This window comes from Zeus faber (genome assembly GCF_960531495.2).
Source record: "Zeus faber genome assembly, chromosome: 18".
NCBI lineage: Eukaryota > Metazoa > Chordata > Actinopteri > Zeiformes > Zeidae > Zeus > Zeus faber.
Window position 1 is genome coordinate 30,851,822 of NC_137210.1, and position 27,198 is coordinate 30,879,019.

Genomic DNA, 27,198 nt, shown 5'->3' on the forward strand with positions numbered 1-27,198 from the left:
GAATAAACACAATAAATACACATACCTGGAATAAAAGAGATACAGGGGGTATAATCAGACTTCCAGTAGATACATAAATGTAAAATAATAATAATAATAATAATAATAATGATAATAATAATAATAGGGTGGTCATAAATGTTTTGTTATTATTGTTATTATTATTATTGTTATTATTATTATTATTATTATTATTATTATTATTGTTATTATTATTATTATTATTATTATTGTTATTATTATTATTGTTATTATTATTATTATTATTATTATTATTATAGGCCCCGGGTTGCGCTGATGACATCTCAGACCAAAGACAAGATTCATGTTAAATTAAATCCTGACCAGCCAATGAAAACAGGGCTGGCTGCGCCCCGGAAGTGACGTTGACAGGCTGGAATGCGGAAGTAAAAGCAAACATGACGCGAAGAGCCGAGCTCCGAGTGTGGCGTTAACTCCAAGGAATAGATAGATACACAGGTTGATAGATAGAGGGCAGATAGAGAGATAGATAGAAAGATAGACAGACAGATAGATAGATAGATAGATAGAAAGATAGATAGACAGACAGATAGATAGATAGATAGATAGAAAGATAGACAGACAGATAGATAGATAGATAGATAGATAGATAGATAGATAGAGGGGCAGATAGATAGACCGACAGATAGATAGATAGATAGATAGATAGATAGATAGATAGATAGATAGATAGATAGAGGGACAGACAGACAGACAGACAGATAGATAGAGGGACAGACAGACAGACAGATAGATAGACAGATAGATAGATAGATAGATAGATAGATAGAGGGACAGACAGACAGACAGATAGATAGAGGGACAGACAGACAGACAGATAGATAGACAGATAGATAGATAGATAGACAGATAGATAGATAGATAGATAGATAGATAGATAGATAGATAGACAGATAGACAGATAGATAAATAGGGACAGAGGGGTGAAGTGCCCGGTGCTCCCTGGCTGAACCATGTGGCTGAATCCAGAGGAGGTGGGCCTGAAAAACGCTCTAAAGCTCTGGGTGACGGAGCAGAGCAACACGTTTTTCCTGCTACAGCGAAGAAGAGGACATGGGGAGACCGGCAGGATCTCAGGTACACCACCCTGCACCACCCAATACACAATACAATACCCAACACACTGCAACACATGTAACATTATCCTACACCACCCAATACACTAACACCACCCTATACGGCATAACACCAACCTACTCCTCCCCCCAACACACCGTCACACCACCCTACACCACCCAATACACCATAACACCACCCTACACGACACAGGAGAGTACATGGGGAGACCGGGAGGATCGCAGGTACACCACCCTACACACTGAGAAGTACTCTGAGCTTTTACTGCAGTAAAAATACAACGTTTCTACTTGACTGAAGAAGTGAATAAGTCATCATCGGTGGTCACTTGAGGCGAGTATGACCGTCCTCTGTGTTCGGGTCGTCTACTTGTGGCTCTTGGCTGTAGAGGCCGTCCACATCTTTTAGTGTAGTGTGGGCAGGGCAGAGTGGTGGTGGTCGTAGGTGGTTGAGCTGTTTTCTTGCTCCTCTTTGCGGTGCTGTCGCTTTGTCTCTGGCACGGCAGAGTTCCATTTCATGATGTGCAGCTGCTTCCTGCACGGATTTCTTCCAGGAGCGCCTGTCCAGTGCAATGTGCTCCAAGTTGCTTGATGTGATGTGGAATTTCTTCAGACTGGACTTGATATTGTCCTTTAAAACGTTTCCTTTGCCCGCTGGGGGTTTGCTGATCTTCCTTCTGCTGGGAGTACAGAATCTGTTTAGAGAGAGGTCTGTTGGACTTGTGGATGACATGGCCTGTCCATCGGAGTTGGTGCTGCATTATTGTGGTGGTGATCCTGGTCATGTTGGTTCCTCCAGAATGCCGAAGTTGGTGCATCTGTCCTCCCAGCTGATCCTCAGACTCAGCTGGGAGAATCTTTGTTGGTCGGGTTCCCGGGTGCCTTCTGTAGGTGGTCCATGACTCGGCTCCGTACAGCACAGTTAGGAAGACCACAGCTCTGTAGTTTTGTTTGGGCTTTTAGGGCTCTGCCTTCAAAGACTCTTTTCCTGAGTTTGGCGTAGGCTCCACTGGCACAACTCTGAAGAGGGTTTACCCTAGAGTTGATGTCAGCTTTTGAGGAAAGGCGGCTGCCTTGGAAGGGGAAGTGGTCAATGTTTTCAAGAGTGGTGTTGTCCACTTTTATGGTGGGCTGGGTAGATAGCTGATTGGGTGGAGGTTGATGTAAGACCTGATTAATGACGTTTAAGACTCAGGGCCCAAGGTTCTGTATGCCTTGGCAAAGGCATTCAGGATTCCCTGGGGGGTTCAGCAGAGTAAGCTGCCATGGCGTTGTTGTGGTCGTCCGTGTACTGAAGCTCCATTATGGTGGTGTTGCTGACTTCACTCATGGCCTTGAGCCTATTAAGGTTGAAGAGCCAGCCCTTCGCCAATGAGGTGGCGTACGGCAGCAATGAAGATGGCAAACAGTGTGGGTGGGATGATGCATACCTGTTTGACCCCCTTTTCCACAGGGAAGGGCTCAGACTCAGAGCCGCTGTTCCTGATCACTGTGGCTGACATGCCATCATGTAGGAGCTACAATATTCTGATGTACTTATCATGGAAGGCATATCTAGATAGTATGCTCCAAAGAGCCTGGTGGTCTACCTTGTCAGAGGCCTTTGTCAAGTCTTTGAAAGCCATGTAAAAAGGCTACCTTTGTTCACTGCATTTTCTCCTGTTATTGGTGTGCTGTGAATATCATGTCCACTGTACCTCTGGATGGCCGGAAGCCACACTGTGATTCTGGGAGTACTTCTTCAGACAGTGGTAGCAGTCGGTTTGCGAGGACACAAGCAAGGACCTTGCCTCTTGTTGACAGGAGCGAGATGCCCCTGTAGTTTCCATATTCAGCCTGGTCCTAAGCTCTCTTACCCGGTTCTGGACATCTGCCTTGACTCTGGAGTGAGCCACTGTTTTGGCCTTGCAGGTTACATCATTTTGCCAGGCATGAAAGGTTTTCCTTATCTTGTAGATGAGTTATTCCATCTCTGTATTGTTTTCATCAAACCAGTCCTGGTGTTTTCTGGACATGGACCCAAGGGTGAATATACAGGTATTGAAGATGGTGGCTTTTTGAGGTCTTCAGTGCTCTTCGATGTCATCGGGATATTCCTGTTGGAGGCTTTCTCCAAGAGAGCCATCCAGGCTTTTAAGGTTTAGTCTTGGTCGGATCTGCTGCTTTTGAACCCTCCTCTTTCTCTTGAGTGTGATGGACATTAAGGAGTGAATTAGGATGATGATCTGTTCAGAGAAGCCTTACGTTTGTTTTTTTGGCGAAAAAGAGTGTTAATGATGGTGAGGTCGTTCTGAGCACATTTGCTGAGAAGCAGAACTCCATTGTAGTTGATGTTCCAGATGCCTTCCTTTCCTGTAGTGCCCTTCCAGAGGTGTTGGTCCCGGCTGACCTTGCCATTGAAGTCTCCTAGGAGAATAATCTCTTTCCTCCCTGGGGATTCTTGACATCTGGTTGTTGGCAAGCACCAGATGGATGGTGATGAGACGCAAACTGTTTCCCACAGGAAGTTAGGAGAGGTGACTGAGCTGGTTCCTGATGACAAATCCAACACCATGGATCCTGGGCTCATCAGCAGCCCGTCTCCTTCAGTTGCTCTCGTCTGCCCGTTCAGAGAAGGCAGCTAGGTCAATCTGGCATCTCCTCAGTTCTCTAGCGATGATCGCGGTTCCTTTCTTTGGTCTGTCACTGGTTGCACCATCCATCAGTATACGCACATTCCAGCCTCCAAAATTCATATTTTTGTTCTGATCCCTCTGGATGCTGTAATCCAGTCGGGAGGTTTAAGGCAGGCTATTTTTTGGGAACCTTTTCTAGCCCCTTCCCCAGGTGGGGTGGGCAGAGTGGAGCTACCACTTGGAATCAGCTGGAGAACAGATTCCAGCCCTGGAGCCCACGGTCGATGCCATAGATATGCGGGAATTCCCTCCTTTGGGGGGGGGAGGGTCTCACAGTCCACAGTGCCATCGAGGGCCCAGCTGTATTTAACACTGCAGAGCGCCGCCTCGGCTCCCGCAGCGCGATCTCCGCCCGTCGGGGACGCCCCGCAGCCACTGACTTGGACCGCCTGCCTGCGCCGCCTCCGGGAAGGCGGTGCTCTCCTGGCTCAACTGCTCCTGTCCCCTGGAACTCCTCTGCTGCCCGACCTCCATCCATGCTCATTGTCGGCTCCTCCATGGTTCGACACATCACCCTGCCTGCGGCTAAAACCATCTGCTACCTGGGTGCCTGCGTCCGGATATAGACTCCAGAATCCCCCAGCTGCTGGATCAAAACCCGTTTGCCTCCACTGTTCTTATCCACGTCTGAACCAACGATCTCAGGAACAAAAAATTGGAGACACTTAAAGAAGACTTTACGAAGCTTATTGACAGTCTTCTACAGTCGGACCGCCGGTTCATCATCTCCGGCCCGCTGCCGTGTCCCAGCTTCAGAGACGTAAAATTCACGCTTGTCCTTCAGCTACACACATGGCTCAAGGGATACTGCTGCTCCCTCAACGTACTGTTTGTGGACAACTTTGGCACCTTCTTGAACCGTCCAAACATCCTCAGACATGATGGAGTTCATCCAAACTTTCACAGATCACATCTCCTTGCCTTAAACATGAAACTCACGCTGAAATCTTCTGTTCGCTGCTGATGTTTGGTGAGTCCGATCCACTCTGACAATAATGACTGTCACTCTGCTCTACAAATTCCTGTACTTATAAACCATAGACCGAAATTACGTAACTTCCCTATAACATACAGGAATCTAAACAATTTACTCCTGGTTCGGACTCAAACTCTCAGTACCACGCAAAGCCACGCACCCAGAACAATAAAATGTCTCTATTAAACGTAAGGTCACTAACTAACAAGTCATTTTTAGTTAATGAGCTTATAAGTACTCATAACCTGGATTACGCTCTATTAACTGAGACCTGGGTGGATAGAAATGGCTCAGCCGCACTCATTGAGTCAGCGCCTCCTAATTTCAAGTTCATCCAAACCACTAGAGCTGACCAGAGAGGCGGTGGAGTAGCTGCTGTCTTCTCTGATATCTACACCTGCAAGGAAATCCTCCTCTGAGAATTCACGTCTTTTGAACACCTTGCTATTATCAACTGAAGTGCCCCCATTTTAATCATCGCTGTCTATCGGCCACCAAAATCTAAATGTGGCTTTCTTGATTAATTCTCTGAGCTACTGTCCAAGGTCTCCACTGATTATGTTGTGTAATTATTTCAGGGGATTTTAATATTCATGTTGACAATCAAACAGACCCAGATGCTCAACACTTCATGAGCCTATTGGAGGCGTTTGACCTGACTCAGCACGTTTCTGGACCCACCCACAATAAGGGGCAAACTCTGGACTTAGTCATATCAAGAGGACTAAATATCGCTGTACCCTATATCATGGATGTTGCTATTTCAGATCACTGTTGCATTTTCTTTGACTTGTCTGCTCTTCCTGTACAACAGAGGGGTACCTGAACAATTAAAAAAAGTATCATTAACAATAATACCATTGAAACCTTTAAGAGTCTTGTTAATTAGTTACCGCTGTTTAAGGCATCATCAACTGAGGATCCTGTGAACAACTTTAACTCCAAAATCAAAATATCATTGATAAGATTGCACCTGTTAAAACTAAAAACATAGAAAAACAAAAAGCCCCCTGGAGAAATGGAGCAGTTATTAGGCGGCTTAAGAGAGTGTTACCAGGCAGAATATTAGTGCCTCAACATCCAGAAATGAACCTTCCTTCAGTTCCCCAGTAATATGACTGCTGCCATGTCTCATTTCGTCCCCTTAGACATAAAAGGACTGGACGATATTGTTGGTCAGCTTAGGTCCTCCACCTGCTGCCTGGACCCCCTCCCTACCACATTTTTAAAACAGTTTGCCTGGCACATGAGGTATTAGACATTATACATGGCTCTCTTCAATCAGCTATATTCCCTGCAGCATTAAAAGAGCTGTCATTAAACCACTCCTGAAGAAGCGCAATCTCCATGCAACAGTTATTGCCAACTACAGGCCCATTTCCAACCTGCTGTTCCTCAGCAAAATACTTAAACAGTTTTCCTTCAGCTTAACAACTATCTAACCTCAAACAGCCTTTTAGAAACCTATCAATCTGGCTTTCAACCTCACCATAGCACAGAAACATCACTTATTAAAGTTCTGAACGATCTACACATAACCACTGATGCAAAATAACGATCTGTTCTTCTGCTCCTGGATCTCAGTGCTGCCTTCGACACTGTTGGCCATCCCATTTTATCAGCGAGATTACAAAAATGGGTTGGCCTATTTAGCCCGGTTCTAAATTGGTTCAAAACCTACCGACAGGACAGGCAGTTCTTTGTGTCAATTGGAGAGTTTGTGTCAAACAAAGTGGATATTGTATGTGGAGTGCCCCAAGGTTCGATTCTGAGGCATGACTGTTTAACCTCTATATGCTTCCACTGGCACATATTGTAAAGAAACACAAAATAAATGACCATAATTATGCAGATGATTCACAACTATACATATCCCTATCTCCTGATGACCTACTCCCCATACACCCCCTCACTGAGTGTATTAATGATATAAATGCATGGATGTCAAAGAGCTTTTTACAACTGAACAAAGACAAAACAGAAATACTCATCTTTGGTGCAAAGGCTCAAAGACAGAAAATTGCAGCTCATCTTAGTTCTCTGTCCCTAGAGAGCAAGAATGAAGCCAAAAATCTGGGTGTAATCATAGACAGCGATCTAAATTTTAAGAGCCATATCAATCAAATCACAAAATCAGCCTTCTACCATCTAAAAACATTTCAAAATTAAGAGGCTTCCTGTCAAAAGCAGACTCTGAAAAATGTATCCATGCATTCATAAGGAGAAGATTGGACTACTGTAATGGCCTATTCACCAGCCTTCCGAAATCAGCTGTGCAGCGACTACAGTTAATTCAAAATGCGGCTGCACACGTTATCACTGGAACATAAAAAGTTTGAACATATCACACCTGTTCTTACATCTCTACATTGGCTCCCCATCAAAACTAGAATTGATTTTAAGATTCTACTGCTTGTATGTAAAGCTATAGATGGCCTTGCACCTCAGTATATAAAATAAATGCTAATTATACACAAACCAGTAAGAACTCTCAGGTCCACAGGCAGTGGTCTTTTAACTATCCCTCATACCAACTCTAAAGCAGGAGAAGCTGCTTTCTGGATCTATGCCACAAGTAAATGGAACACCCTACCGAGGGACCTGAGATTCAAGAGATTCAAGATTCAAGAGGTTTATTCGTCACATACATATACATACTTTCATACATATATATATACATACATTTCATACATTTTCATACATGGTAGCTCAGGAGGTAGAGCTGGTGGTCTAGTGATCCAAAGGTTGCTGGTTCGATCCCAGGCTCCTCCTGCTAGCATGCTGTAGTGTCCTTGAGCAAGACACGTAACCCCTAATTGCTCCTGATGGCTGCGTCCGTCGGTGTTTGAACAATTGTAAGTCGCTTTGGATAAAAGCGTCTGCTAAATGACTAAATGTAATGTAATATATGCAGTGAAATGTAATGCAACGCTCCCTGTGATAACACACAATATGTCCTAGGAAAAACGTATTTCTAATAGACCAACTAACTGACTCCTAAAACGTAATACAGTAAGTCGAATACTTAAAGAATGAAGTAAAAATATATAGAATAAAATAAAATGAAATAAAATACAATAAAAATAAAATAAAATGAGATAAAATGGAATAGATAGAAGGAATATGCTTATGTATATGGAATAGGCAGTGGGGGGGTAGTAGTGTTATGAATAATACAGCACAGTACAACAATACAACAGTACGGCGCAGCAATACGGCATCACGAACAACCCTGAACAGTGACACAGTATGCTACATATAGTACAGTAGGTAGTGGAGCCTATGTGTATGGCTCAGTGAGGACCCCTGGAGAGGTCAGCATTGACAGTTCTAATGGCTTGCAGGAAAAAACTCTGTCTCAGTCTCTCTGTTCTCACTGTGTGACTGTGGAGGCGCTTGCCTGACTGCAGCAGCTGGAACAGACCGTTGTTGGGGTGATGAGGATCCTTCATGATCCTGCGGGCTCTGCTACTACACCTCCTGGTGTATAACTCCTGCAAGGGGAGGAGGGTAGTTCCAGTGGTACGTTCAGCTGAACGCACCACCCTTTGCAGGGCCCGCCTGTCCTGGGCAGTACAGCTCCCAAACCAGGCAGTGATGTTGCCTGTCAGGATGCTCTCCACTGCTCCAGAGTAGAAGGACTTGAGGATCCTCACCGAGACCCGGAATTTGCTCAGCCGCCTGAGGTGGTAGAGACGCTGCCTCGCCTTCCTCACCAGAGTGTCTGTTTGTAAAATCAATGTTAAGTCCTCTGTGATGTGGACTCCCAGGTATTTGAAGCTGCTCACCCTGTCAACAGAAATCCCGTTAATCACCAAGGGCACGTGCGTCCTCGATTGTGATCCACGCCTAAAGTCCACAATCAGCTCCTTAGTTTTGCTGACGTTCAGGTGGAGGCTGTTGTCCTGGCACCAGAGTGACAGGTCAGCCACCTCCTCGCGGTAGGCCTTCTCGTCGCAGTCGGTGATCAGGCCCACGACAACGGTGTCGTCAGCAAACTTGATGATGGTGTTGGAGCTGGACCTGGCCACACAGTCATGTGTGTACAGGGAGCACAGTAGGGGGCTGAGGACGCAGCCCTGGGGGGATCCTGTATTCAGGGTGAGGGAGCTTGACATGTGCTTCCCCACCCTGACCACCGGGGGGCGGGCTGTGAGGAAGTCCAGGGTCCAGGCGCACAGCGAAGCATTCAGTCCGAGCTCCTTCAGCTTGACAGCCAGTCTGGTGGGGACTATGGTGTTGAAGGCTGAACTGTAATCGATGAACAGCATTCTCACATAGGCCCCCTTCTGGCCATCCAGGTGTGTGAGTGTGGTGTGCAGTACCTGGGAAACCGTGTCATCCGTGGATCTGTTCTGCTGGTACGCGAACTGCAACGGGTCCAAGGTGCGGGGGAGGGAGGCGCAGATGTAGTCCTTAATCAACCTCTCGAAACACTTCATTACCACCGAGGTGAGGGCCGCCGGACGGTAGTCATTCAGGCAGGCAGGAGAGGCGATCTTCAGGACAGGAACGACGGTGGACCTCTTGAAGCAGGACGGGACCACTGATTCAGCCAGGGAGATGTTGAATATTGTTGTGAACACCGGGGCTAGCTGGTTAGCACAGGTCTTCAGTACTCGCCCAGATATGCCATCTGGGCCCGCAGCTTTCCTGGTGTTCACCCGCATCAGAGCCCTCCTGACCTCGTGCACGGACACAGAGAGTGCGCGCTCATCCCCAGCGGTGTAACTCCAATTAGCCGGCGAGCTAGCGGTGCTGTTGCCAGACTCGAACCGCGCATAAAAGGAGTTCAGTTCGTTGGCTAGGGAGGCGTCCACACTCGTGGCTGGGGAGGGGCTGCTCTTGTAGTTTGTGATCATCCGCAGCCCCTGCCACAAGCGTCTTGTGTCCCCCTGCTCCATCTGTAGCTCCACGGTCTCTCTGTACACCCGTATAGCGTCCCTCACCGCCCTCCGCAGATTGTACGACGCTGCTTTGTAATTGTCCATATTTCCGGATACAAGACCGTCGTTGTAAGCGGTCGTGCGGTCATTCAGAGCGCAGCAGATGGATTTATCAACCCACGGTTTCTGGTTTGGAAATATCCAAACTTTCACCGTGGGAATGATATTATCTGCTAGCGTAGCTACAAAACTCACTGCCACCTCTATAAACTCGCTGACGTCACTTGAAATTGATTGGAACATGTCCCAGTCTACGTCAGTCAGAGCGTCCTGAAGCGCAGCCTCTGAATGGTCCGTCCACCGCTTCACTTCCCTCGTCACCACCAGCTCGCGCGATCAGAGGCCTGTAAACGGGAACCAGCGAGATCGTGGCGTGGTCAGATTTCCCGAAAGCAGGGAGCGAGACGGTCTTGTATCCGTTCTTGTACGGTGTGTAACAATGGTCCAAAGTTCTATCTCCCCTGGTGGCACACGTGATGTGTTGGTGGAAATTAGGCAGAACTTTTTTTAAGGTTGGCCCTGTTAAAGTCCTCAGTCACCACCACAGCCGCGTCGGGATGTCTGTTCTGAAATCCGCACAACACATCATAACAGGGACCGACCTAGCTGTCTCGGTGTCCGCTTGTGGTGGGATATAAACGGCTGTGATGATGACCATGCTAAATTCCCGGCGGTGATTACACGGCATGAGATGGTCAGCTGTTCCAGGTTCGGCGAGCAGGAGTGGGAGAGGAACTTGGTGTTTTCGGGGTTACACCAGCAGCTATTTACCATTAGAGACGCCTCCACCTTTGGATTTCCCCGACTCCCCCGTTCTGTCGCCACGGAACACGGAGAAGGACTCAGCTGGACGGATGGCTTCATCCGGCACTAGTAGGTTCAACCATGTTTCTGTCAGACAGAGGACGCAACAGTTCCTCGTGTCTCGTTGGAATTTAATCCTCGCTCGAAGTTCATCCATCTTGTTTTCCAGGGACTGGACGTTGGCAAGAAGGATGCTTGGCAGCGGTGGACAGTAAGGTCGTGTACTCATTCTGACCCGAATGCCACCTCGTTTTCCTCGTTGCTTCCTCCGTGGGCCCGCTCGTGGAACAGCGGCTCCATTTTTGTTGTTGTTGTGTGAGAGGTGTTCCCGCGTAGGATTTCCGCTGGCCACTCTGCTTCGACGGATAAAAAGTCCCAAAGTTGTTCGTTTAGGGAAAATTTTCTATCCATGAGTGCATCGCGGTCGTATGAGGTAACTGCCGATGCTTTTTTGGCGTACATTATGATAAAAACGGAAAAAAATACTAAAATGTGCAAAAGTCAACCGGAGCGCCGGCGCAGGCGACCGCAGGGGGCGGCGCCACAATCGCCAGAGAGGCCCCCACACTGAATACTTTTAAAAGCAGCTTAAAAACTTTGTTGTTCATTACAGTCTATGACTGACTGACGTCTGTCTGTCTGTCTGTCTGTCTGTCTGTCTTTGTTACTGGTGCTGGTGCTGTGGCTGCTGCTAACCTTATACCTAAACGTAACCCTCGCTTACCTTATGGCTAAAATTAAACATCTCTAACCCTATACTCTAACTAAAACACCTCTAACCTTATACCTCAACTTAACCGTCTCTAACCTGAGTGACTTCTCCGGTTCCGGTGAGAGCTACCACTTCTGGTTCCGGTGACTTCTTTGCATTTGCGTTGCTGTTGTATTTTTTGCTGTTGTTTTTTGTTGCTGCTGCTGGAGTTGATGTTGCTGCTGCTGTTGTTTTGTGGCTGCTGCTGCTATTTCTGTTGCTGTTGTTGTAGTTTCTGTTGTGATATTACATGACTAGGGTCTTCCAGATCTCACAATCCTGTCCTCGTCGCCACTTGCTAGTGGCCATAGGACTTAATCTGGGATGTTAGGTGCATTCTCTTCATGGAGGGCGCCTGTGCATGACTTTGTTTAGCGTGGGGAGACTGGTGCATGGACAGCCACTGCACGGTCCTTGACAGATCCGGGTCAGGATCCAGTTGTATGGAGTACAAGACGACTGGAGGCCCTTTTCTGCTGCAGAATTCATCCGCCTTCCCACCCGTTGTGATGCTCCCCTAAAAGTCGGCCATCACCCTCTGCCTGTTTCACTGTTGAGGTCTTGGTTGTGGAAATGAATAAGTACTTGTACAGATACACGACTAATGTAGTATAGTACAGTACAGAACTTCTGCTTTTAATCTACTTTGTTCTTCTATTTACTGGATCATGTGATTGTTCCTTCGAGAGGAACTGGTTCTATAGCAGATTGCTGGTACAAACCTTGGTGATGTCCCGTCTCGACTACTGCAACGGCCTCTTAACAGGCTTGCCGGCCTGTGCGTTGAAGCCACTACAGATGATTCAGAATGCGGCGGCGCGACTGGTGTTCAACGAGCCAAAGAGGGCACATGTCACTCCGCTGCTCATCGAGCTTCACTGGTTACCTGTAGCCGCCCGCATCAAGTTCAAGTCTCTGATGCTGGCCTACAGAGTGATTGCTGGGAATGCTCCCACCTACTTAAATGCTCTTGTAAGAGCACATGTTGCCCCCCGGGTGCTGCGCTCGTCAAATGAGCGCCGCCTGGCTCTGCCGGCCATACAGCCACGGCAATCCAGGCTATTCTCATTTGTAGTTCCACATTGGTGGAACGAGCTGCCAAAAATGACCAGAGCAGGGACCTCCCTCTCTGTCTTTAAGAAGCACTTGAAGACCCAGCTCTTCAGTGAGTACCTCCTCTCCTAACCTACAATTACTTAGCACTACCTTGCAGTATTTATTGTTACACTAATGTCTCTGTCGCAATGTAGCTTGAATGTTATTCTCCCTTGTAAGTCGATTTGGATAAAAGTGTCTGCTAAATGACTAAATGTAAATGTAAATGTTGTAGCAGTCTGTTGAGATGGATGGATGGATGGATTGTTGATTGGGTGGATGGACAGACGTGTGGATGGGTGGGTGGATAGATGGTAGATGGAAGATGGGGTGGATGGATGGGTGGATAGATTGTGGAAATGTGGAAGGAAGGGCGGGTGGATGAGTGGATGGATGGATGGGTGCCATGGTGGGGAATTTATCCCACCAGTTAATAAACTCATGACATTTTACAACGGGCCGTTATGCGCTGTTATGCACAGTGCTGCTTTTTTTTCCTCAATGTGTTAATGAGAGGAACGGGGACGGGCAGCGGACAGAGATCGCGGGCCACAAATGACACATGGAAAGTGAGACAGGTCCCAATCTGGACCTGATCCAAGGTCTTACACAGCCGTCTTCCTCTCTTCTGATCAGTGAAATGTGCACGTGCACCCAGCGCACACTTTCACTTTCATCGTTTCTGACTCAGTATTGATAACACGCTTAGTGTTTTACAAATTCAATGTTTTTATTTGATGAACGTCTGCGCTGATAGGCGAAAATTAACTAAATGGGTTTTATTTCTCAAAAAAAAAAAGAAAACGAGTGTGGGGGCGGTGGGCAAGTCATGCAATCATGCAACACCACGTAATGGGTTACACCATGTAACACCCACCCGGGTGGATTTACATCAGACTTAAAGGGAAGGTACAGTTGCCTGCAGTCCATATCAAGGGTTAGGGTTAGCCCTAACCAACATCCCAGAAAACATGTTTTCCCACCTTGGTGGACATTCATCCTAAAATGGCCTCCAAACAAAAAATGTACTCTGGGTTAAATTCATTATCTAATGATTAGGTAGTAAATACCATTATTCATTTCATAAATATCACAACAAATGTATTTAAAGACTGCTTTCTCTGTTTCTCTGTTTTCTCTGTGAGAGGTTATGCGTGACACACCCCAGTAAACATCAAATTATCGTTAATAAATACGATTGTTTTTTTTTTACCAGATTTTGAATGGAGTGTGACGGGAGGAAAGCAAAACTGATGGACAAATTAACTTCTGAAAATACCAATACTGTGATACATTTTTTATTCTGTAATCTTGGTGATGCAACTTCCATGACTCTATACAGACATGGAAATAAACAGTATTCTTTAAGACAAAGTTATAAAATTATACTGTTCACTTCATTGAAGGTGTTAATGAGTCTTGTGTTGAAGATGATTGCTTTGGTGCGATGACTTCCATGTGGCTGTGAGAGCTTCCAACATGTAGAATATATAGAATATTAATGTGATGATATAGTCCTCTCAGATCATCAAACCTGTGGCTGAATGTGTTTCCACATCTGTCATGTGATGAGTTCTGTACTGACAGCTTGGCCTCCAGAGCTTTCTACATTCCACTTGCCCTGGAACCTGTATTAGTCTTCATTCATTGCGAAGGTGATTGTTTATTCTCTGTCGCAATGTAGCTGAATGTTATTCTCCCTTGTAAGTCGCTTTGGATAAAAGCGTCTGATAAATGACTAAATGTAAATGTAAATGTAAATGTAAATGTTATTTAGTTGCGGTTCGTCCTTTTTAAGAGCTGTTGTTCCGCAGGTCTCCTGGTGGGGGCGCTCGACACGGTGCTGGACTCCAACGCACGGGTCACGCCGTTCCGCATCCTGCTGCAGGTCCCTGGATCCCAGATCAGCTGGGTCATCGCCAGCGGTGAGGCAGCCATCTTCTGTCCAACAGTGCCTATCACTTATCACATTATCACGTCTGTTCCCACACATTGATAAATGACTAAATATCTCAAAAAGCAAAGATGCAGGAGGATGACATTTTGAAAACATCATAGAATGTGAATTTCATCGTGATTAAAGTGGTAATCCTGTCGATTATTTTGTTATCAAAATCTTATATTTGCTACTTCAGATGATATTTATCTGGCACTTTATAAGAAACGGCTTTTCAATGTATGTGCTCTTCTATCCTGCTTGCATTGTTGCTGGCGTGGTCCGCCACAGCTGCAGTGAATCAGCTAAATCAGCGTAGCAAGCGGTGCTCAGTAAACTGTCTCTATGGATGAACATTTGCAAAAAAAAACCAAAGAAATATCAGCACAATCAATAGATCAGAAGAGACTCTTGTAGTCCTGCTCTGGTCCTGCAGGGGCCACTGTGGAGGAGGTGAAGCGGCACTGGGACTGGCTCAACCTCAACCTGCTGCACTCACTGTCAGTGTTCGACAATAAGGAGGACCTGGCCGGCTTTGTGAGGGGGAAGGTCAAGGTGAGGGGGGGGGCGGGCGGGGTGGGGGTGGGGTGGGGGGGTGGGGGGGCAACAGAGGAAGATGGAATGATTCTACTTTGCACTTTACCCCCAGGCCCTCATAGCAGAGGAGTCCCGGGGCCGGCAGGCGGCCCAGGAGGCGGAGCCAGAGAAGTTCCTGGAGGCGGTGCTGAGGTTCCAGCTGCATTTCGGCCTCCCTGCGCAGGAGAAGCTGGTGGGCCACTTCTCCTGCTGCTGCTGGAAAGGCCGCGTCCCGCGCCAGGGAGTCCTGTTCCTCAGCACCAACCACCTCGCCTTCTACTCCTTCCTGTTGGGCAAGGAAGGTGGGCCTCTGAACCAGTCCTTCGGTAGCCATCAGTAGCCATCGCTAGCCTTTGGTAGTCCTCGGTAGCTGTCAGTAGCCTTCGCTCGCCATCTGTTTTTGGCTTGTCAAGTAATAGGCCTTCAAAGACCTTGAACAGTTTCAAACCTCTGTGTGACTAGTTACTGACTCCTCTTGGTCCTTGTTCTCTAACCCCCCTTCTCCATCCTGCAGTGAAGCTGATGGTCCCGTGGGCCGAGGTGACCCGGCTGGACCGGATCTCGGCGGGCCTGATGAGCGAGGTGATCCGGGTCAGCACCCGACGGCGGCAGAGGGACTTCTCCATGTTCCTGAACCTGGACGAGGTCTTCAGCCTGATGGGCCAGCTGGCCGACATCGCCCTGAGACGCCTGCTGGACAGTGAGGGCTTGGAGCTGGACCCGGACCTGCAGAGACCTGGGGGCATAACCAAGAGGTGAGGAGGGGTTCTGGAGCTAGGCCCGGACCTGCAGAGACCTGGGGGCATAACCAGGAGGTGAGGAGGAGGGAGGGTGGGGTTCTTGAGCTGGACCAGGACCCGGGGGTCCTAGTTACCATCTCATACCTGATATTTATAATGATAATCTGTATTCCAACACAGTGACCACAGGACGATTGGTCCTGGTTTCTTGCTCGTGCACTTCCTGTCCTCTGACTGCCACTTCCTGTCTGTAAGGTCACAGAGTTCAGTGGTTAAAGTGCAACCTGGTTCGGTTCCTTCAGGAGTGGATGCTCCCAGAGCGTCTGGCGAGTATGAAGTGGACCAAACATCTGGTCCAGCTGTGGTTCTTACTGGTCCAGCTGTGGTCCTTACTGGTCCAGCTATGGTTCTAACTGGTCCATCTGTGGTTCTTACTGGTCCATCTGTGGTTCTTACTAGTCCATCTGTGGTTCTTACTGGTCCAGCTGTGGTTCTAACTGGTCCAGCTGTGGTTCTAACTGGTCCAGCTGTGGTTCTAACTGGTCCAGCTGTGGTTCTTACTGGTCCAGCTGTGGTTCTTACTGGTCCAGCTGTGATTCTAACTGGTCCAGGTGTGATTCTAACTGGTCCAGCTGTGGTTCTAACTGGTCAAGCTGTGGGTTTAACGGGTCCAGCTGTGGTTCTAACTGGTCAAGCTGTAGGTTTAACGGGACCAGCTGTGGTTCTAACTGGTCAAACTGTGAGTTTAACTGGTCTAACTGTGGTTCTAACTGGTCACGCTGTGGGTTTAACTGGTCCAGCTGTGGGTCTTTCTCAAGAAGATGGCGCGTCAGCCCACTTGAAATCAAATGGCCGCCGGCTAGCCCTTAACGCAGAGCGTGTTTGGTCCACTTCCTGTTCTCCAGATGCTCTGAGAGCGTCCACACCTAAAGGAAACCAAGCAGGTTCCACTCAGCACTGCAGGGGATGGATCCCTAACTGGTCCGCCCTGGTGTGGGTGGTGTAGAGGTGACGGTCACTCTAATGATGGAACCTGTGAAGTGGGGGTGTGATCTGAGGACCTGAAAGAGGCCAGGGTGACTCATGGTGACAGGTCCCTTCGTCCTCAACCCATCGCATGCCAACGCACTGACACCTGTCGGGCGGTTGCTAGGCAACAGCCGTTGCAAAGCCCAAAATAATGTTGTTTTTAAATATAATTCATATGAAAGAAAATGATCAGTTGCAGGTAATATGATGGGACATCATTCAGAGAGATGAAGGGGATGTTGTGTTTCTTATTGTGTGTGGATCATGTTCTTTCCCAAAAAGATGTGACGATCATAGATCAGGATCTCCCCCCACCCCCCTCCGCAGGGTCCTGGAAGACCAGGCCCTCAGGGACTACGTCTTGGCCCTGTTCCGCCTGCCCCGCACCGAGCAGCTCCATCAGGTGGCGCCGTGCTCCATCTGGACACCCCACGCCCGCTGCCACACGGCGGGAACCCTGTACGCCACACAGCACTACCTGGGATTCTGCAGCCGGGAGGAGGGACGCTGCCTCCTGCTGGTCCCCCTGGCACAGGTACCCCTGAGAAGCAGGCAGTTAGACAGACAGTAAGACAGGAGGGACGCTAGCATTTATAGACACAGTATAGTAATGTTTATAATAGTATTTGCAGTATAGTAATGTTTATAATAGTATTAACCGTATAGTTATAATTATAATAGTATTTACAGTATAGTCATTTTTATTATTGTATTTATAATAATGATTTTAATAGCATTTACAGTATAGTATTTTTAATAGAATTTACAGTATGTATATATATATATATATATATATATATATAACATGAAGATGGCACCAGGCAGTTTAAGAGCAGACCCTAAGGAGGGTCCAACACCACCATCTATATATATATATATATATATATATATATATATATATATATATATATATATATATATATATAGATGGTATTATGAGTTGAAAACATGTTTTTAAATCCCCTGTGGCCAGACCTTGACCTGTGGCCAAATGGAAACATGGCTCTCCACATGGTGACACCCCCTTGTGGCCCTGCCAGGTATTGTCCATAGAGAAGGCGGAGAGCACCAACCTCCTCCCGAACCCTGTGATCGTGAGCGTGCGCAGTAAGAAAGCCTTCCAGCTCATCGAGCTGCAGGAGCGGGACCTCCTGGTTCACAGCCTCAACTCCAAACTGAGGGACCTGCAGTGGAAGAGCTCCGTACTATGCAGCAAGCCCAGCAAGAGGGCCCAAGTAGGTGGAGCAGGAGAACCAGAGCTTGGTGGGGGCCTGGTAGGTGGAGCGGGAGAACCAGAGCTCCGTGAGGGCCTGGTAGGTGGAGCAGATCCTGTCCTGGTTCCTCGGTATGTGACAGTACTGTGCTGGTTGGTGTTCCCGCAGAGCTTGACAACGCCCTACTACACCTTCTACTACGACACCTGCTCGGATGGCGAGGAGGTGGAGGAGCAGGTTCTCCGCAACACCGTCAACACAGAGGCCCTGATGATCGCTTTCAACCACACCCTCCCTGGAGACCACGGCCACAGCAGCAAGGTGCAGACCCCCACCCAATGCAGCAGCGTCTGTCTGGATGTGTGTAGACGTTTTGTTCTGTGTGTTACAGAAGGTGGAGCTGTGGGAGAAGCATTTCTCCGAGTTTGGACGAGGAGTTCACATGTTCCGCACGGAGGAGACCCACAAGCTGGTTGCCATGGGGATCCCCGAGTCGCTGCGAGGAGAGCTGTGGATGAGCTTCTCTGGTGTGTGTGTGTGTGTGTGTGTGTGTGTGTGTGTGTGTGTGTGTGTGTGTGTGCTGTCTTATTCCCTGTGGAGCTGTCGCCATCCTCCTGCAAAGCATGCTGGGAAGGAGGGGGCTCCCCTTCACCGCTCACTGTGCGTGTGTGTCTTCCGTGGTGGTGCTTGCGTAAGCATTAGCAGATGAAGAAGTGACTTGGTGTTGTTGTCTCCAGACGCCTGCTCGGACCTGGCCTCGCACCCGGGCTACTACCCTGCTCTGGTGCAGAGGTCCATGGGCCTCAGCAGCCTGGCCACCGAGGAGATCGAGCGGGACCTGCACCGCTCGCTGCCGGACCACCCGGCCTTCCAGAACCCCAAGGGCATCGCAGCGCTCAGGAGGGTCCTCACCGCCTACGCCCACCGCAACCCAAAGATAGGATACTGCCAGGTTAACACCCTGACCTCTGACCTCTCCCTTTAGTCCATGAACACCCTGACATCTGACCTCTCTCTCTAGTCCATGAACACCCTGACCTCTGGCCCCTCTGTCTAGTCCATGAACACCCTGACCTCTGACCTCTCTCTTTAGTCCATGAACATTGTGGCCTCGGTGCTGCTGCTCTACTCTAGGGAGGAGGAGGCCTTCTGGTTGCTGGTGGCCGTGTGCGAGCGGATGCTGCCAAACTACTTCAACCGCAGAGTCATAGGTGAGAGGTCAGGGGTCAAACTAGGTATAGCAGCTAAGTAGTGCATATAGAAATATGGGCAACTGGCCCATGTCACATCAAGGTCGACATTAAGCTTTTGCTGTTCTTCTGACCCCTGGTCTCTCCCTGACCCCTGGTCCCTCCCTGTCCCTTGGTCGCTCTATGACCCCTGGTCTCTCCCTGACCCCTGCTCTCTCCCTGACCCCTGGTCCCTCCCTGTCCCTTGGTCCCTCCCTGTCCCTTGGTTCCTCCCTGTCCCTTGGTTCCTCCCTGTCCCTTGGTCTCTCCCTGACCCCTGGCCCCTCCCTGTCCCTTGGTCCCTCCCTGTCCCTTGGTCCCTCCCTGTCCCTTGGTTCCTCCCTGTCCCTTGGTCTCTCCCTGACCCCTGGCCCCTCCCTGTCCCTCGGTCCCTCCCTGTCCCTTGGTCCCTCCCCGACCCCTGGTCCCTCCCCAACCCCTGGTCCCTCCTTGACCTCTGTACCCTCCCTGAGCCCTGGTCCCTCCCTGTCCTTTGGTCCCTTCCTGTCCCATGGTCCCTCCCTGTCCCCTGGTCCCTCCCTGTCCCTTGGTCCCTCCCTGACCCCGGATTCCTGCAGGAGCCCAGGTGGACCAATCTGTGTTTGAAGAGCTGATCCGGGAGCGTCTTCCGGAGTTGGCGGAGCACTTTGTGGACCTGTCCCCGTTGTCCTCTGTGTCCTTGTCCTGGTTCCTGACCCTGTTCCTCAGCGCGCTGCCGTTCCCCAGCGCCGTCCTGGTCCTGGACTGCTTCTTCCTGCACGGCGTCCAGACTGTCTTCCAGCTGGGCCTCGCCGTGCTCCAGGCCAACACCACGCAGCTCTGCACCAGCACAGATGACGGCCAGGCACTGATGGTCCTCACAAGGTCAGAGGTCACCTGAGGTCGTCTGCTATGTGTCACATACACTGCCTTGTTCTGAGTGTGTGTGTGTGTGTGTGTGTGTGTGTGTGTGTGTGTGTGTGTGTGTGTGTGTGTGTGTGTGTAGCTTCCTGGAGCAGGTGAGCAGTGAAGGGGATCCCCCTCCTTCCCAGCATGCTTTGCAGGAGGACCGCGATGGCAACAGCTCCACAGGGAACACGGACATTACTCAACTCATCACACACTCCCACGAGGTAACCCCAGGCACACATGCACACATGCTGACACCCATCATGGAACTTAGGACTGGTTTTAAGGAGGTCTGTCTGTCTGTCTGTCTCTCTGTCTATCTGTCTGTCTGTCTGTCTGTCCGTCCAGAGGTTTGAGCTGACAGTGAGACAGCTGGAGAGACTGAGGTGTCGCCACAGAATCCAAGTTCTACAGAGCCACGAGGACACGAGCAAGGAGAACACAGTGAGACCTCCTGTCTGTCTGTCCCTCTGTCTGTCTGTCCGTCTCTCTTATCCGTAATTTGAAATATTTTATCCTTGTCTCCGCCCCCCCAGTTGAGGGTCGTGACCCCGGAGGTTTCCATCCCTCCAGAACAACTTTCCAATGTCTACAACCTCTTCAAGGTATGCTCACGGTCTCCTAGCTCCTAGCCTGTCTCCTAGCTCCTTGCCTGTCTCCTAGCTCCTTGCCTGTCTCCTAGCTCCTAGCCTGTCTCCTAGCTCCTAGCCTGTCCTACCTGTCCAGACAGAGCACTTCATCAGTCTGTACTGGGGGGACGGCTCGGCGCTGGCCCTGCGGCACCACGACCCGGGACGTCCCTACGTGGACCAGTACCGGGTGGACCGGGTCCAGTTCCAGAGCCTGTATGGCCTGCTGGCCCCCTGGCAGGGTGGACCCCGCTGCAGCGATGCCCTGGCACAGCAGAGCTTCACCCTGCTGGACCAGGACCAGGACAGACTGGTCAGCTTCAGGGAGTTTGCATGCTGGCTGGGTGAGGACACTACTAGTAGTACTACTACTGCTAGTAATTATATAATAATAATACTACAACTACTACTTGTATAACAATAATGCTGTTGTTGTAACTCTAGTACCTTGACTATGATTACTCTCAGTAGTAGTAATAGTACTACTGCTCCTGATGACACTGATGGAGTATTGATCACTAGGAGTATTGATTACTAGCAGTATTGATCACTAGGCGTAGAAACTGAGTAGCTTTATTCCTGTTTATCTGTTTATCTCTTCAGCATCAGACACAGAATCAAACTCAGGTCTGTACACAAACTTTCTTTCTGGTAAAAGGAGTTTTTAGTCAAACCTTTAATTAGAAAAATCATCTTTAACTCAGTGTTTCCTGCACGAGACAAAGAAAAATGGACGCTGTAATTGGTGCCGAACCGCACTGGTGGATAGCGAGTCATGTGAAGTTGGTCACTTCCTGTGCTGTTGACTTGGAGTGAACATCTAGGTCATCTGTCTCTTCTGTCCATCAGACACTCTGTACTGTGAAGATCTGAACCAGAAGCTCCGGCTCCTGTACTCCCTGCACCTCCCCCCGGGTAGGAGGACCTGCTGACATCATCACATCACATCGCATCTCATTGCACCTCACCGCACCTCACCTCACCGCACCTCACCACACCTCACTGCACCTCACCGCACCTCACCGCACCGCAGCCCACCTCACCGCACCTCACCGCACTTCACCCCACCTCACTGCACTGCAGCGCACCTCACCGCACCTCACCGCACCGCACCGCAGCGCACCTCACCTCACCTCACCTCACCGCACCTCACCGCACCGCAGCCCACCTCACCGCATCTCACCGCACTTCACCCCACCTCACTGCACTGCAGCGCACCTCACCGCACCGCAGCGCAGCGCACCTCACCTCACCTCACCTCACCGCTCACCGCACAGCACCACTACTTTGAGACATTTAATCTCTAAGTAAATGTGTGTGTCCAGCTCTCACTGAGGATGAGGAGGACGTGATGAAGAGTGCTCTGCTGTCCACCAGCCGTCCTCTCCAGGTGGACGCATCCCTCCAACGTATTTCCTGTTTCTCTATGTTCCAACACATAACATCATCATGTTGTAGTAGTTGTTATGAATATCCAACACATTGTGTAATAACCCTGTGCAGGTGCTCCAGGCGAGGGCACGGACTACGAGCAGCAGCTGCAGCAGATGCTTAAGGAGGTGGAGAAGGAGGTGGAGAAGCCTCTGCCACTGATGAGCCAGGTACGACACCAGGAGGAGACTCCATGTGCTGCACAGCCTGCCCCTTCCACCAGGTCCCTGAGCCAGGCTGAGAGTTACTGTCTCTGCTCTAGTTACTGTCTCTGCTCTAGTTGGTGTCTCTGCTCTAGTTACTGTCTCTGCTCTAGTTACTGTCTCTGCTCTAGTTACTGTCTCTGCTCTAGTTAGTCTCTCTGCTCTTGTTGGTGTCTCTGCTCTAGTTAGTGTCTCTGCTCTAGTTGGTGTCTCTGCTCTAGTTAGTGTCTCTGCTCTAGTTGGTGTCTCTGCTCTAGTTAGGATCTCTGCTCTAGTTGGTGTCTCTGCTCTGGTTGGGGTCTCTGCTCTAGTTACTGTCTCTGCTCTAGTTGGTGTCTCTGCTCTAGTTAGTCTCTCTGCTCTAGTTGGTGTCTCTGCTCTAGTTGGTGTCTCTGCTCTAGTTAGTGTCTCTGCTCTAGTTAGTCTCTCTGCTCTAGTTGGTGTCTCTGCTCTAGTTGGTGTCTCTGCTCTAGTTACTGTCTCTGCTCTAGTTACTGTCTCTGCTATAGTTAATGTCTCTGCTCTAGTTAGTCTCTCTGCTCTAGTTGGTGTCTCTGCTCTAGTTGGTGTCTCTGCTCTAGTTAGTGTCTCTGCTCTAGTTGGTGTCTCTGCTCTAGTTAGTGTCTCTGCTCTAGTTGGTGTCTCTGCTCTAGTTGGTGTCCCTGCTCTAGTTGGTGTCTTTGCTCTTCTTAGTCTCTCTGCTCTAGTTGGTCTCTCTGCTCTAGGTGTCTCTGCTCTAGTTGGTGTCTCTGCTCTAGTTAGTCTCTGCTCTAGCTGCCCTAGTTGGTGTCTCTGCTCTAGTTAGTGTCTCTGCTCTAGTTGGTGTCTCTGCTCTAGTTGGTGTCCCTGCTCTAGTTGGTGTCTTTGCTCTTCTTAGTCTCTCTGCTCTAGTTGGTCTCTCTGCTCTAGGTGTCTCTGCTCTAGTTGGTGTCTCTGCTCTAGTTAGTCTCTGCTCTAGCTGCCCTAGTTGGTGTCTCTGCTCTAGTTAGTCTCTCTGCTCTAGTTAGTCTCTGCTCTAGTTAGTCTCTCTGCTCTAGTTGGTGTCTCTGCTCTAGTTAGTGTCTCTGCTCTAGTTGGTGTCTCTGCTCTAGTTACTCTCTGCTCTTGTTAGTCTCTCTGCTCTAGTTAGTCTCTCTGCTCTAGTTAGTGTCTCTGCTCTAGTTAGTCTCTCTACTCTAGTTAGTGTCTCTGCTCTAGTTAGTCCCTCTGCTCTAGTTGGTGTCTCTGCTCTAGTTGGTGTCTCTGCTCTAGCTAGTCTCTGCTCTAGTTGGTGTCTCTGCTCTAGTTAGTCTCTCTGCTCTAGTTAGTCTCTCTGCTGTAGTTGGTGTCTCTGCTCTAGTTAGTCTCTGCTCTAGCTGCCCTAGTTGGTGTCTCTGCTCTAGTTAGTCTCTCTTCTCTAGTTGGTGTCTCTGCTCTAGTTAGTCTCTCTGCTCTAGTTGGTGTCTCTGCTCTAGTTAGTCTCTCTGCTCTAGTTGGTGTCTCTGCTCTAGTTAGTCTCTCTGCTCTAGTTAGTCTCTGCTCTAGTTAGTCTCTCTGCTCTAGTTGGTGTCTCTGCTCTAGTTAGGGTCTCTGCTCTAGTTGGTGTCTCTGCTCTAGTTGCTCTCTGCTCTTGTTAGTCTCTCTGCTCTTGTGAGTCTCTCTGCTCTAGTTAGTCCCTCTGCTCTAGTTGGTCTCTCTACTCTAGTTAGTGTCTCTGCTCTAGTTAGTCTCTCTGCTCTAGTTGGTGTCTCTGCTCTAGTTGGTGTCTCTGCTCTAGCTAGTCTCTGCTCTAGTTGGTGTCTCTGCTGTAGTTGGTGTCTCTGCTCTAGTTAGTCTCTCTGCTCTAGTTAGTCTCTCTGCTGTAGTTGGTGTCTCTGCTCTAGTTAGTCTCTGTTCTAGTTACTGTCTCTGCTCTAGTTACTGTCTCTGCTCTAGTTAGTCTCTCTGCTCTTGTTGGTGTCTCTGCTCTAGTTGGTGTCTGTGCTCTAGTTGGTGTCTCTGCTCTAGTTAGTGTCTCTGCTCTAGTTAGTGTCTCTGCTCTAGTTGGTGTCTCTGCTCTAGTTAGGATCTCTGCTCTAGTTGGTGTCTCTGCTCTAGTTAGTCTCTCTGCTCTAGTTGGTGTCTCTGCTCTAGCTGGTGTCTCTGCTCTAGTTAGTGTCTCTGCTCTAGTTGGTGTCTCTGCTCTAGTTGGTGTCTCTGCTCTAGTTAGTCTCTCTGCTCTAGTTAGTCTCTCTGCTGTAGTTGGTGTCTCTGCTCTAGTTAGTCTCTGCTCTAGCTGCCCTAGTTGGTGTCTCTGCTCTAGTTAGTCTCTCTGCTCTAGTTGGTGTCTCTGCTCTAGTTGGTGTCTCTGCTCTTGTTAGTCTCTCTGCTCTAGTTAGTCTCTCTGCTCTAGTTAGTCTCTCTGCTCTAGTTGGTGTCTCTGCTCTAGTTAGTGTCTCTGCTCTAGTTAGTCTCTGCTCTAGCTGCCCTAGTTGGTGTCTCTGCTTTAGTTAGTCTCTCTGCTCTAGTTAGTCTCTCTGCTCTAGTTAGTCTCTCTGCTCTAGTTGGTGTCTCTGCTCTAGTTAGTCTCTCTGCTCTAGTTAGTCTCTCTGCTCTAGTTGGTGTCTCTGCTCTAGTTAGTGTCTCTGCTCTAGTTAGTCTCTGCTCTAGCTGCCCTAGTTGGTGTCTCTGCTTTAGTTAGTCTCTCTGCTCTAGTTGGTGTCTCTGCTCTAGTTAGTCTCTCTGCTCTAGTTGGTGTCTCTTCTCTAGTTGGTGTCTCTTCTCTAGTTGGTGTCTCTGCTCTGGTTGGTGTCTCTGCTCTCGTTAGTGATAATAGGATCCAACCAGTCATTACTAGACAATATCTCATTTAGATGACATAACAGTAAAATTTAACTAGTGATCATTTTGGGGATACCCTGGACCCTCTGGAAAGACCCACATGTAGAACCACCCAGATCATGTGACCTGTAACCCACCCCCCCGCAGAGACAGTTCATCCAGTTCGTCAAGACGCTCTACAGCTTGTTTCATGGCGACTCGGAGGAGAGCGAGCTGTTCCATGCCATCGGCACGGTAACCAGCCTGCTGCTACAGATTGGAGAGGCGGGCAACCGGGGGCAGGGCCACTGCGAGGTCGCCGGGCAGGAAGAGGCGGAACCCCGACAGGAAGAGGCCAGTACCTTACGGGAAGAGGCGGAGCCCCATCAGGAAGCAGCAAAAGGGGGAGTTCCGGACCCTGGCTGGAGGGTGAGTCTGGCTCAGATTCTGGCCTCGCTGCTGACGGAGCCGGCGCTGGTCAGCTTCCTGGAGAAGCCGCTGGACCTGGCGGCGAGGGTGGCCGAGGCCAAGGAGAAGCAGTACGAGCAGCGTGCCGCCCTGCTGGCACTGCACGGGAACAGCTGATCCAAGATTGTGGCTGGAAGGAAGAGGAGCTGGGCTGTCAGAGACTCCGGGTGGAGAAAGGATCCAGTTTGGACCAGTCGCTCTCCTCTTTCCAGAGGTCCGGTCCGTTCCAAATCTTTGAAACCTGCATTTTGCTGCTTCTGACGTAAAGTTCAAAGGAATCGTGTCAAATTGCTGGAATGTAACAGAGTATTCACCGGTTGGTGAAGCACTGGTCCTGGTCCTGTTTGGACCAGGTTGTGGTTCTCAGCCAGGGCGATGCTTTCTGCAGTTTAACGACCAAAAACCTTCAGTTCTTCTTCATTTTAATTTCTTCAAGAGAAATGGGGAAACTCACTGAATTCAACTTCCTGTTTCAGCTTCAGTTTCCTTTGGGAGAAGTAAAAGCTGCGGCTGTTGGTAGTTTAAGTCCAAAGCCACAAGTATCGCGACAATAGTTTATTGATCCTCTTATCAATAACTACTGTATGATTGCAGTACAGACACTAATCAGTTTTATTGATCCGGTGAAATCCACCTCTGCTCTTCCCATGATGCACCAGGTCATATCACATCATTTCTATCATATGAATATACTCCTACTGCACAGCCTCTTAGAAAGGCTTAGGGTGCAAAAAGAAGGACTGGGCGGGTCCCAGATCCTCATCCAGTCCTGGAGAAGCCTCGTCTCTGTCACGCACCCGGTGGGAAGGGCAGTCGTTCCCTGGGGTGTGGGACTGTGTGTGTATATATATATATACATAGAAATATATGCAGGTATAATGGTACAATAGATCAATATCATGTCATTGATATCATTGATATCGAGTGTCCTCATCACCATGGAAGCAGACCAGGTTGTGAAGACGAAAGTTTCAAAAATTTAAAATGTTTTAATTTGCTGCCAAATCTGAAATGCTTCATTCAGTTCCACATACCACACCCATACAGAAATACACCCATACAGAACTACACCGTCCATAAACCACACCCATGCAGAACCAGACCCAAACAGAACCACACCCATACAGAACCGCACGTCCCAGAACCACACCCATACAGAACTACACCGTCCCAGAACCACACCCATACAGAACTACACCCATACAGAATGACACGTCCCAGAACCCCACCCATACAGAACTACACCATCCCAGAACCACACCATCCTAGAACCACACACATACAGATCTACACCATCCTAGAACCACACCCATGCAGAACCACACCCAAACAGAACCACACCCATACAGATCTACACCATCCTAGAACCACACCCATGCAGAACCACACCCAAACAGAACCACACCCATACAGAACCGCATGTCCCAGAACCACTCCCATACAAAACTGCACCCATAAAGAACCACTCCCATACAAAACTGCACAAATAAAGAACCACACCCATACAAAACTGCACCCATAAAGAACCATACCCATACAGAACTACACCCACACAGAAATATACTCCCAGAACCACACCCATACATAACTACACCGTCCCAGAACCACACCCAAACAGAACTACACCCATACAGAACCACACCCATACAGGACTACACCATCCCAGAGCCACACCCATACAGAACCACACGTCCCAGAACCAGTCCCATACA

General features: G+C 49.1%; 1 protein-coding gene across 1 annotated transcript; it reads left to right on the forward strand.

The window, feature by feature from the left end:
* The first annotated feature begins 483 nt into the window (after nt 1-483).
* tbc1d8 (TBC1 domain family member 8) lies at nt 484-25,684 on the forward strand. The gene is made up of 20 exons (XM_080019275.1): nt 484-1,119; nt 14,180-14,290; nt 14,738-14,856; nt 14,951-15,179; nt 15,392-15,632; nt 16,974-17,181; nt 17,687-17,881; nt 18,029-18,181; nt 18,252-18,387; nt 18,598-18,812; nt 18,954-19,071; nt 19,668-19,953; nt 20,075-20,201; nt 20,326-20,421; nt 20,514-20,582; nt 20,704-20,950; nt 21,456-21,521; nt 21,932-22,015; nt 22,119-22,207; nt 25,187-25,684. The coding sequence occupies exons 1-20, from the start codon at nt 996-998 to the stop codon at nt 25,601-25,603; spliced, it is 3,330 nt and encodes a 1,109-aa protein (XP_079875401.1). The 5' UTR covers nt 484-995; the 3' UTR covers nt 25,604-25,684.
* Nucleotides 25,685-27,198: the final 1,514 nt, after the last annotated feature.

Excerpts from the sequence above, each read along its gene's own strand:
- tbc1d8 (XM_080019275.1), top strand. The coding sequence starts at position 996 with ATGTGGCTGAATCCAGAGGAGGTGGGCCTGAAAAACGCTCTAAAGCTC. Across the intron at positions 14,291-14,737 it reads CAGCTGGGTCATCGCCAGCG|GGGCCACTGTGGAGGAGGTG; the intron begins GTGAGGCAGCCA and ends CTGGTCCTGCAG. Across the intron at positions 22,208-25,186 it reads CTCTGCCACTGATGAGCCAG|AGACAGTTCATCCAGTTCGT; the intron begins GTACGACACCAG and ends ACCCCCCCGCAG.